At 53.5% G+C, this 12326-nt stretch overlaps 1 protein-coding gene across 3 annotated transcripts in view; it reads left to right on the top strand.

Annotated features, from left to right (window-relative positions):
• Positions 1-12326, top strand: part of SLCO2A1 (solute carrier organic anion transporter family member 2A1) — a 57968-nt gene that overhangs the window by 7808 nt on the left and 37834 nt on the right. For 2 of the 3 annotated variants that reach the window (XM_075003768.1, XM_075003770.1), the window contains one exon: positions 7490-7627. The exons of the other annotated variant lie outside the window; for it this stretch is intronic. In XM_075003768.1, the coding sequence (XP_074859869.1) occupies positions 7490-7627 (138 nt within the window). The remainder of the gene's footprint in view (positions 1-7489; positions 7628-12326) is intronic. 3 annotated transcript variants of the gene reach the window in all.

Raw genomic sequence — 12326 nt, 5'->3', positions numbered from 1 at the left:
TCTGGGGGCTAAAGTTTTAAATTAGGGTCCTTTGGTTTTCAAGTGGTGGTTGGAAGCAAGAAGCTTTAGTGGCTAGAGCACCGGGTGCTTTTCATGGCTCTCCTGTGAGTCCACAGGCAAGTCACTGCTGCTCTGTGCCTCAGTTTCCCTCCCACCCTGTGTCTGTGCAGACCGTAAGGTCCTTGGGTTGGGGGTTGTCTCTCAGAACAGCAGGACCACAATGTGTGTTGCTCTCCCATGGTGCTGCACTGCTACTGTCATGTAATAATCATGGATGTGAGAAACAGCATGGGGTGACTTTAATGCTCTTTTGTACCAGCAAAAGCGTCCCTCTCCCTCTTGCTGACGAACTCGCCCACCTCCCCTAATCTCTCATAGCCTAGATTCTTCATTTTGGGTCTTATCTGTATTGCCTTGAGCTATGCCCTCTTTGCATTGATGATTGCCTTCCAGAGGCACGGCACGTGCAAGGTTTCAACCTCCAGTTCCTCTGCACAGAGCTGCCCCAGTACTGAAGGACATCATAAAAGGCCCTCAAGGTCTGCATGGAGAGTGGAGCAGAGGACAGAGAGTTCATGTATTTCTAAAATTAAATCTTAATGGGTCTTATGGGATGTGTGACTTATCTGCAGAGCGGCGGCTGCTAGGACAGATTCTGGCCTCTCTTCTGGTTGCTCTGTGCCAGGGTTTGATGGCCTGGAGACGGACTTGTTTCTTCATGGCATGGACATCTGTTAGTTCTCTGAAACAGCACAGGCCAGCGCGTGGCTGTGGTAATGGTGGAGGTCCAGTGCTTTGCCCAGTTTCCACAAAGCCGATGAGCGAGGAGCAGAGACTAGCGCAACCAACCCAACAGCCGTCAGCGTCATGGGTCAGATCCCCAGCTGGGGTGAATCACTACCGCTCCTTCCCTTCGGTGGAGCCGGCACGCTTCTCTCACGCCACGAAGAGCAATTCTGGTTTTATCCCAGAGCAACGGCCTTAACTGTGACCCACTTGCAGTAAGCATCTGTGGGGGTTATCGCGTGTCTCAGCCTGGTGCTGGAACCCACTTTGCCAGCATTTGGCTCATTTTTCACTAGCCCCGCGGCTGTTCCCCCCGGACTCTTACAAAACAGTCTGTATTTCAAAAGAGGGGTCTCTAAAATGCATTTGCAGCTTCCCTTTAGTTTAGTGAGTCTTTATTAAGGGCAAACAAAATTGTTGATGGAGTGTTATCTTACGTAAGTGGCGACCGACCAAGATAAGCGTGCATCAGAGCTGAGCCCGTTTGTATCGTGGGCTGTGTGTACTGTTAATAGAACAAAAAAGCTTCTGTAAGGAACCTACTAACATCTGTGACAGTTCTGTCAAAAGGACAAACCAAATCGAAACCCCTGTGTTGTAATTAGGCCAAGTTCCCTTGACCATAGGGTAGAACCTCCGATGAGGCAGAGTAGGCTTCTCTGATATCTCCCGTATGGCGCACAGGAGAGTGCGGAGAGGCCAGGCAGCATAAGAAGATGCTGCTGCTGCTGCTTGGAGTTGCTCCTCTCTTGGTCTCTGCCCCTGAAGAGCAGCCTCAGTTCCTCCTAAAAGTACTCTCGCAGCTGATTGACCCTGCTGGCAAGGAAAGCAGGCCTGCTTCAAGCATGTTCCCCCAGCAGAGCTGCAGACCGGTGGGGAGAGAGCCCCACCAAAGGGCTGGCCTGGATTCATGGACATAGACTAGTGTCCTGGTGGTTCCCCAGCCTGTGTGCCTGAATGCAGGGCTGCTGGCACAATTTTTGTAGTGGGGGTGCTGAGAGCCGTTGAACCAGACTGTAAAGCAGTGTCCCTGTAAGCTGGGCAGCCACCCAGGAGAGGTTCAGGTGCTACCCAGCTGATTCGCAGAGCGCACACAGCTGGAAGCATGAATTTCTGTTGGTGGTGCACTTCTGCACATGCCTCAGTGCAGGTAAAAAATTTATTCTGCCCATGGACAGAAAATTTAGAGAGAACAGTACTGTAAACCCTGTGTAGAATGGATGGAAACTACTTCAGGCCAGAGGATGCTGCACCCCAAGTTCCATCACCTGTGTCTGAATGCCAGGGTTCCAGTGCCAACTCCCCAGATGGGCTGGGGGGTTATCTGGCGGTGGGGTGGGATCTGCCTCATGTAGTTCCTCTGTGTGTACCCTGTCCCCCGGAGCTCGCTTCCCTTTCAGTGTAAAGCGTGGCTTGGAAGGGAGTCAAACCTCCTGTATAAACAGCCTGCAGCCACGAGCACTCAGCGGCTCTGGAGGGAGACGTCAAGGTGATTGAACGGGGCTGGAGGGCATTTGTGCATGCATGCGGCGCGGGGTGCGTGCCTTGGCGTTTCTGCACTTCGCTCGCTGTGCCTGGACTCTTGCACCTCCAAGCAGGAATGCGCCCAACGCTCTGCCAGCCCTGCTGGAGAGAGGCAGGCGCATCTGCGAGCAGGGCGCCAGGGACCTCTGGGAAGAGCTAGCTGCACACATTGCTCCCATTTGTGTACTGGGCGGCATCCGCTCAGGACTGACCAAAGCCTATCTGGAAAATGCTGCTAGGCCAGCCTGGCTCCCAATGCCAACCTGCAGGAACATGAGCAGCCCAGAGCCGTTGTAACCCAGGGCCCAGTGGCGGGAAGGGAGCTCTGCGTGTCAGTTACACAAGTGAGGAAGGAGAGGAGCAGGTCTGTCTCCCAGAGAGACAGGGACCTAGGGCACGTCTACGCCAACTCCCGCAGCAGCGTATCTCGGAGCTCAGTGCAGCTGACACTGGCTCCCCGCACAGAAAGTGGAGCGTCCCCTCTCCCTGGCCGGGTTACAGAGCCAGTGCTCCAGCAGGGATATTTCTGCACCTGGCTCTATTCACCTGGGCTCTGAGATTGGCTGCTGCAGGGGGTTTGTTGCCCTGTAGATGTACCCTTATGCCTGAGCTGTAAACAGGGTAATTGTTTATATTAAGCTAGTGCTGACAGACCCTGCTGAGATGTGCAAGGTGCTGTACAGACACAGGGAGAGAGCCGTAGCCCCGGAGCGGAAGGGCCGTGCCCAGGCAGGTCAGTGGCAAAGTCGACAAAGGACTCTTGGCCTGCTGACATACTGTTAGCCACCAGCCTGCTCCAACCAGGGCTTGCTGAGTTACAGCCTGGGGGTGGGGGGTATATCCTACCAGAGCTAAGAGTCCCACAAGTGCCTCAGTTTTCCCGTCACTTTGCACCGTTACCCAGAATGGGTGTGTGTGTCTGCTGTCAGGGCAGTGCAGGAAACACCAGAGGGTGCATGACACCTCTGTGTCTGGGCGGGACTGAATGGGTGGCTGAGGCCGACCTTATCCGTGCAAAATCTGGGACAAGGCGAAGCCCAGTGGCCAGATGATTGACAGCTGCTGCCTACCCCAGCAGAGCAAGGAGGTTCCCTACCCCCAGTTTTCAGCATGGAACAAAGAGTCAAGGGGTGACCGGAGAGGGGGAAGGCTCAGGCTTTGGGAGAGGCGGAACTGCTGTCCCCAGGACTGAGAACAGGACGAAGGGACAGCCAGAAAGGAACTCCATGCTTGGCTGGCTTGTGGGACCAGCCTGGCCAGATGACTTCTGCTTTCCACTGTCTTGCTCTGCACTGGTTGAAGGGTTTCAGTGCTCTGTTCCAGTGGGCTAATGAACCCCACCTGGTTTGAAAAGGCTGCAGGGCTGAGGGCCATCGATCTCTGAAGAGTACTCAAGGCTCTGAGCAAGAGGCTATTGCAGTGTGACTGCTGGGCAAAGCCATGGGGAGAAGCAGGTGGGCTGGAGGCCAGGGCTCAGTCTCTGAGCTGGAAAGGCCAGGGGAGTACCCGGGAGTAGGAGCGGGACAGTTTAGGGATCTGTCCCAAGCAGGGGTACTTCCAAGGGACTATTTAAAGTTGGGGTGTAGCACAGGGCTGTGGCACAGCCCCAGGCCTTAGCCCCTAGAGCAAGCTGCCTCTCTGCTAGCTGTCCCCTTGCCCGCTGTAGACAACCCCACCTGATGGGGTGGAGCAGGATGTGTGCATGACAAAGGCTGAGCGGAGACTATGGCAGAGCGCGAGGTGAGAGAGCTGTGTGTGGTAGGAGCTCATGGCTAGGGGTTATCCAGTGCTTGCATTTCCCTGCCTTCGTGACAGCTACACTCGCCTCTCGGTCTGGCTTTGGCCCTGCTGCAACTCCTTCCCCAGGGTCCCTCCGTGCATCGCTCTGGCTCAGGTCCCCCTCCCCATCGCCTGCCTGAGCCTGCCATGGGTCTGGCCTAGGCGACTCAGATGGGCTGGCTTCCCGGAAGCACACCTGACGGGGTTCCTTCTGCAGTCCAGCCAGTGACCCACGTGGAACTTCCTCTCTGCCACTTGCCCTCCTTCAACAAATGCAGCTTCCCATCGTTTCAAGCGTCGTGTCCGGTCTCTCCGTTTCACACACCTCTGCCACGTCCATCGCTTGGTTCCCTTCCTCGCTGCCTCCTGATGCCAGCGAGGGTTTGGCTTCACCCTGTCCTCTTTTCTCCGAGCCCTGGCTGCCCAGCCACCACCCCGTTTTGGCTCCCCTGCCGTGTCCCAGAACTTGCTGGTTTTTGCCCAGGTGCTGCACACCTTTGGGGAGAGGCCTGGGATCTTGTCAGCTCATTCCCTGTACATTCATCCCCTCAGCTCTGCCTTCCCTGCCGTTCTTCTCTCACCCAGCAGAGACTCTTGCCAGCTGTGCTGTGCCTTCCAAGGGGGTCAGGATTTCACAGATGGGAAAGGTCAGGTGTTGAAGGAAAGCCTTTGGGTTCCAACACGCTTAGATTGCAGATGCTGGTGCAACTCCTGGCAGAGACACAAAGCTCGGACGGAGGGGTTGGGTTGGTTTAGCCCTTTCGTGGGCTTTACTTTCCTTTCCAGAGGACACAACTGCATGAACACTGCGTGAGTCTCCCTGGCCTTTCCTGTCTGCCACAGCCATGCCTGCACCCCTGGGAGTTACCATCATACCACAGAAAACAATCCTCTGGTCTAGCCCAGCGCTTGAGTGCTCGTTAGCCCTATGATCCCCAGCATGCAGTTCCAGCAGTTTCAGGCTTCCCAACTTTATCTTTGCTGGGCATTCTTCCGGCCTCCGGCGAATCCTTGATTTCCTGAGAATTCACATAAAAAGACCCCCCACTCCCCGTCTCTAATTATTTTTCAGAGAGTGTTGGCGCAATTTGGACAAGTCACAGTCCCAAGACGACAAAGGGAAACGGAGCTGGCTAAATATAGATCAAAGGGGTTTGGAGCGTCCTATTCCATCGCGGGAAGCGCTGGCTTCCGTCCTGTATTTTGCCCTTGCTCCTTTGATCGTGCTCCTGCCCCTCTCACCTACGTCTCCCCTGTCTGACTCTCCCTGCTGCACCGGCTCCATGTCCCATAGGCCTTGTCATGCATGCAGAGCTTGCCATACGTCGCGCATTTGCAACCCCTCTCATCTGTGTCTTTTAGTGCTCCAGGTAGACAGTAACCCAGCCTCTTTGAGCGAGTGTTTCAGCCAGTTTCCACAGGACTGCAGCAGAGGCCCATCTTCTGAATAATGGGCAAGGCCTTCTGCTCTATTTTACACTGACGTGCATGAGCTGAAAACTGGGCAGAGTGATTTGGTTGGACAGCACGGCAAGTGTCTCCCTCTGGGCAGGAACTGGCTCTTGGTTAGATGCAATGGCACCCTGGTCTGAGCCCCAGCTCAAAGCAAATGAACAATAAATCAGTGCAGAATTAAGAAGACAACCCGGGAGTCTCAACGCCCTCTTTCCCCCCCCGCCCCCGATTCCTCACCACTAGGTAACTTGCCTTCACAAACGAAATTAATTAGTTCCCAGCAGAGAACAAAGAATAAGGTATTTGTTTGCAGTGTCTGACAAAATGCAATAAACCTTTTGTATTCAGTGTTATAGCAATGCAATAAATATTCTACCACTACCCTGCCTAGTCCCTGCAGCTGTAAACGTGAACATATCCCTAGCACTACTTAGCCATGATACTTAGCCTTTCTGTTGCATAGTGACAAGTTCAGTGCCCTGCGCAAACATTAACACATGAACCGAGAAGGACTAATGTATGCAGGCCTTTAGGAGACCTTTCCATTGTCATAAGCACCTCCAGCCCGCCTGCTGCTACAGATCCAGAATCCCCTGCTGGGCATTTTCCTGCTGCAAAGCGGTGCTGGAGCAGCCAGGAAGCAGGTTCAGCTGCAGAAGTCCCAGGAGGTAGTGGAGGCAGTAAAGCACTTATCGGACCAGGGCCACCCATCAGTGGTTTGCAGAGAGTGTTAGTCCAGAGATGCAGGCAGAGTTAAGTCTGGTTTTACTGCATAGTGCACAGATGTCCTGGGAAGGAACCTGCACCAGAGGTTCTCACCCCCACGATAGGTAAAGCGGAAGATTCCACTGCAGCGTGTGCCCCCTCACCTAATGCAGCAGGGAGAGAGCCCGGGACATAACCCTTGTATCAAAGGCCTGGAGCGAGGCAGGAGCTGCTCCCAGCAGGGGACGAGAACGGGGCTGACGGTGCAGTAATACGCATTCCCAAGGCGTTCGAGGCACAGAGTACGCAGGCAAACACATCCCAGTATCATGGATGGGACAAAAACGGCCCCCAGGGATAACAGGATGACTCTGGCCCTCCTAAAAGAGAAGGTCGGGATGAGAGTACATCATAGAGACGCTTTGATCAAGCAACATGGACCAGCTGCCGTCGGGGGCCGCACTCGCTTGTTTGTGGTGTGGCACAAAGACGTATCTCAGTGGGAGTGTCTTTGGCCAGAGAAGAGGATGATGGCAAGTCTCACCACTGGCTGAGCTGCACCCATGGTCACAGCATCCATGTCTTGGTGTCCTCTGCCACTCGTCATCACCCTGCTCCATCAACAGCAAACCTAGTAGGGAACATCCACGCCAAGCCAAGGCTAGTGCTCTTATTGGCTGGGTCCAGTGGCACCGGCTGTCTGGCCAGAGCCAGTGCTGCATGCAAAGAGAACCCACGCAGCAAAACCAGGTGCAGCCAAAGGTCTGATGATGCCCATCACGTGTAGGTAGAAGCCTTTGCAGCCTCTGCATGGGGGCGGCAGAGCTGCTCATGCTTATCACAAGCTTGGTTGAGCCCCCATGATGGCTTTTTCGCTATTAGCTCCCCCACTGGTCTTGTCCTGAGTGAAGCTTGCCTTGCAAAGGGCTGGCTGAGCAATTCCTACCTCCTACACTGGTAAAACAAAATGTGCAGTGCCAGGCTCTAATTCTGAACCTATTTTGTGTTAAGTAGAAAGCCATAAAATATGACCTATGAGAGCAGATTGAAAGGACTGGGTTTGTGTCACTTGGAAAAGAGACGTCTGAGAAGGGACATGATTGCAGCTTACCACTACATCATCTCCTGGGCAGAGCTGCCCAGGCGCTCCGCTTAGACCAGGGGAGGCACTGCATGTAGCACTCAGCTCTGGGGGGCTTTGCGTGGTTACTAACGGAAACACCTGCTGTTTTGCTCCCAGGTGTTCGTGGTTTGCCATGGTCTGCTCCAGTTATCCCAGCTTCTCTACAGCGCTAACTTCAAGAGCAGCCTGACCACCATTGAGAAGCGCTTTGGGCTTTCCAGTCTCTCCTCCGGCTTCATCTCCAGCCTGCACGAGGTAATGGCCTCAGGAACACGCGAATGGGTCCAGCTGGGGCACGGGAGGGTGGAGGTCTTCCTCTGCCTCTGGGCCCTTCTTGGGGTTTCCTTAGCAAAGCCTCCGCAAGTGCCCGATGCGCTGGATTGCTGTGCCTGCCTGCCAGGGACTCCCACTATCGGCATATGAGAGGAACAGGTGTCTGGGGCTGCCTTTTCTTTGCTGTTGCACAAGGGCACTGGAGAGCAGCTGCCACAGATGTCTTCTCCTGATCAGGGCAGAAACTCACAGTCCGAGACGGGCAGGTAACTCTCGCCTCTCCTCTCGCTTCTGAAAGGCAAATGCCTCCTGCTGGGGCTGGGCCGTTTGCCCTGGGGCTGTACCTCTAGCACACCACGCCCAGTACTCCCTGCCACCAGCAGGGTGCTGAGGGACTGGGGGGTCACAGCAGGGAAGACCGCCAGGAGCAGGACATTTGAACCACATCTGCACTCCATTCTGGTCCCCAACGTTCCCTGTGGCTGCTGCCCGCCGGTTGGGAACGCCAGCATAGCGGGGCTCGGGGGGCAGTGGCTTTTCGCCCGTTGCTCTCATGCTCTGATAAGCACAATGGTTTCGAACGTCAGGGGCGGCCTCCGCCCTGTCTATGCTACGGCTCCTGTGGTGGGGCAGGGCCGTTTCATTGTTATACGCAGTTTTGGAGGCAGCCTGCTAGTGGAGCTCTTCAGTAGAAGCCACGGTGCCCTGGAACACTAGTGGATAGTCTTGCTGGAGCAGAGGGGACCTCTGGGGCACGGCTGAGACCTCATGGTTCCATGCCCCTGCAAAGCCCCAGAGGAGCACAGGTCGGGGCCCTCAATCAGCAAGGCACAGCAAGTTAGTGTCCCCTGAAGCACCCAGCTGAACCTGCAGCAGCCTTGCACTGGGCCTTGCAGCTCCTGACCAGGGAAGGTGTAAGCCGTCCCCTTCCACTCCTGCAGCCGTGGCTCTGTTTGCCAAATACTTGCAGCGCCTTCTGGCCATGACTGAAGGAAGAGGCAGGCCACCGACAGCCCAGGACTGGGGAATGCTCTCTTCCCAGTGCCCCCCGCTCCTGCTGGCCCTGGAGCAGAGCCTGCTTTGAACGTGCATTCCCTGCCTGGTTTTGGGTAGCGGTAGCACGGTGTTCCTGGGCTGGCCTCCTTTGCTGTTCTCGAGTGGTAACTCAGCTCCTTGTGACCGACTTCATAGAATTCTAGGCCTAGGACGGACCTCGGGAGGTCATCTGGTCCAGCCCCCTGCTTAAAGCAGGATCAACCCTAAATAAATCATCCCAGCCAGGGCTTTGTCAAGCAAGGACTTAAAAACCTCTAGGGATGGAGATTCCAACACCCCTCTGGATAACACATTCCAGTGCTTCACCACCCTCCTGGGGAAATGCTTTTTCCTAATATCCAACCTACAACTTTCCCTCGGTAACTTCAGACCATTGCTCCTTGTTCTGCTGCCTGTCCCCACTCAGAACAGCTTCTCCCCATCCTCTTTAGACCCTGCCACCTTCAGGAAGTTGGAGGTGGTTATCAAATCACCCCTCACTCTCCTCTTCTGCAAACTAAATAACCCCAAGTCCCTCAGACTCTCCTCATGGGTCATGGGCTCCAGCCTCCTAATAATTTTCATTGCTCTCCTCTGAACCTGCTCCAGAGCATCCACACCCTTTCTATGCTGGGAGGCCTACTTGAAGTCTGGCAAGTGGCTGGTCTCTGGTATGGATAGGAGTCAAGTCTGGAAAGGAAATAAGTGAAACCTCCGAGGTGTTCAACGCAGCATCTGCTGTCCATGCACAGTGCGGTCTCCCCAGGAATCCCATCCCGGCTGTTCCTAATTACCGTATGGCTCTGAAATATGAACCTCCGGTAGGAGAAACCCCAGTAGCATTGCAGTGCAGGTCACGGCATGAAAGCAGTACACAGAAGTATATGGAGGCCAACGCTTTGCTAGGCCTGGTGAGAGAATTGGAAGATTAGTGATGGACGAGACCTCAGGAGGTTGTCAAGTCTAACCACGTGCCCAAAGCAGGACCAATCCCAGCTAAATCACCCCAGCCTTAAAAACCTCTAAGGATGGAGATTCCACCACCTCCTTGGGCAACCCATTCCAGTGCTTCACCACGGAACTGAGAGGTGGTGTAGAAGTGGCTGAGATAGTAGCTAGCACTGGTCAGACATCCCAGTCAGTACTTCTCTTTCCTTCTTTCATCTGAAACATTTTATTTCCTTTTACCTTCTAGTTCCTTCATTCGGTCTCTCTGAATTAACTTGAGACCATTAAGATTACCACTTTCCTGCAGGAAGGCAGGTGGCACCTTCCTTCGTGTAAGTGGTGGTTACAGCACTGCTCACTTGTGTCTAGCAGTCTGCCAAGGAGTCTCCAAACTCTCTTGCTTTCTCAATGGAGATGGTCAGGCAATTGTGAAGTCCCTCAGAGAGCACCAGCTCAGTCCTGGTATTAGCTTGTTGACTGATGATGCCCTCCTTGCTGCGGATGACAGTTGCGTGTCCAGGCTGGTTTTCGGAGCACTTTCAGCAGCAATTACCATGGTATTGTGGGGGCTTGCCTGAGGCCCTTCCCTGGGACATTGTTTGAGGTTATTGTTTTGAATGGCTCCAGCTTTTTCCTTCCCAAAAAGTCTTGGAGAGTGGTTTGGGGTGATTGCTGGGAGTCTCAGAAGGGCTAGTCAGCTGACATGATGCCTTACGAGTGAGGGGGACTTTGACAGCAGCCTTCAACTATGTGAAAGTGGGGTTCCAGAGAGGATGGAGCCAGGCTGTTCTCCGCGATGACAGGAGGAGGACCAGTAGCCTCAAGTTGTGGGGGCAGGGAGGGCACGTTGGATGGTAGGAAAAACTTTCACTACGAGGGGGGTAAAGCTCTGGAATGAGTTAACTACAGAGGAAGTGGAATCTCCCTGCCTCGAAGTTTTTAAGTCCTGGTTTCACAAAGCTGGGATGATTTAGTTGGGATTGGCCCTGCTTTCAGCAGGGATTGAACTCTGAGAGTCTCTTCCAACCCTACCTTTGTCTGAGTCTGTGATTCTGTAAGTTCCTCCTGTCCAGTGAGTATGTGGAGTTGCTGAGGAAGGGACTGAAATGAGATTGGCAGTGGTAGTATCTTCTACATCACTTCTACACTGTGGTGTTTCCCAGGTCTGGCCTGTTCTTATGAGTTGTGGAAGACATGGATTTGTCAGTCTAACCCAGTTTCTGGGCAAGTTTTGGGCACCTAATCTGGACAGGCATAGTTTTGTCTGATCAGATATTTGAGGATACTTCAAGCTGTGCACTGAGCCCTTCTGAAAATCTGGCCTACGCTGGGTTGGGGAGAGATTGAGGCTAAAAAGTGGAATGAGGTATGGTGCCCTCTGCATCAGTGAGGGGGGGATCTCTCTGTTCCAGAGCAGTTCACAGCTGTGCTTCTGGATCCCGCTTTCCTCCTGGAATCACTGGTGCCAGCGGTGTCCCAAAACACCATTTTCTCACTTATGCCAAGCCTGATTCATGTGACTTTGTTCTCTGCTCTGGATGTCACCGCTGTCATCTGTGCCACAGTAACGTCTAGGTGAGATGATTGCATTTCACTGGAACGCTCTCTGGTGCCAAGGTCAGTAGGGCATTCCAGCTCACAGTGAATGGTCTGGGTACTAAATGTTCTTGCTGGAAACTCTTAATCTCTGGAATTTGCTTCCTGCCCTGGTCTGGCCAAGCCTCTATTTGTCAGCCATTAGGGTATGGGGCCCATTTTTTTTTTTTTTTTCCCCAGGTTCTTGTGTGGGGAATGGAAGTTGGTTGATTGCTCAATTTTGAAGAATACATTTTTTCTCTTGCTACGTAATAAATGGTAAAATACACATGCACCCCAAAATGCATAACTGGGTGTATTTTGTGAAATAACTTTGTTTATCTGGTTCCTGTGAAAGTCCCCTGTACTGGACAGTATTTACATTCCTATTCCAGCACATTCTGGAACAGATGCTGGCGCACTGCTCACCTGGAACTGGACTTACCCTGTCTGCACAGGGTGCTCCATAGGCACAGTAAAGACTTTGGGCCAGACTTTCAAAGAAGCCTATGAGAGTTAGATGCCCAGCTCCCTTTCCCCAACTCTACTAGTCCCTCTTTGAAAATGTCAGCCTTCCAGGACATTGAAAATCCCGTCCTGTGCTTTTAGCGTCACAAATTATCCCCATCGTTCGCATTTCTTTTGAGTTTACAGTGTGCCCCGTAGTACTGCAGGGTGGGCTCTCTCCTGGCTGGTACGTTTCTAGAGCTCCAAACCATGCTAGATAAAAGTCCCCCTCTAAAGTCCTCTGAAGTGAGGAAGACTCTTTCCATGGACTCTGGCTCAGACCTAAAATGTGGTGAGGCAGACACCGAAATTCCACTTCGAATGTGCCAAATAACCAGCTTGAAGTGATTATAATGTCAGTCCTGAAATGTTCTGGCAAAGCCCTAACCATGTCCACAGCTGGGACATACAAACACCCCCAGTCCTCCTTACCCATAAAAGATATTGCCCTGTGAAATCTGCAGAGCAAGGCAGACGGCATGGGGACATTCCGTTAGCGCAATAACCGTGTGTGTGTGTGTGGTCGGGGCAGGGTTCAAATAACCATCTCTCTCGTCCTGATCAAAGCCCATCGATTCCCCACCCCCACCCCCACCCCCCGCCAATAGGCTTGTCT

Source organism: Carettochelys insculpta, chromosome 10 (genome assembly GCF_033958435.1).
Source record: "Carettochelys insculpta isolate YL-2023 chromosome 10, ASM3395843v1, whole genome shotgun sequence".
Lineage (NCBI taxonomy): Eukaryota > Metazoa > Chordata > Testudines > Carettochelyidae > Carettochelys > Carettochelys insculpta.
The sequence above is the reverse complement of the archived record's forward strand: the minus strand, read 5'-3'. Positions and strand labels throughout refer to the sequence as shown.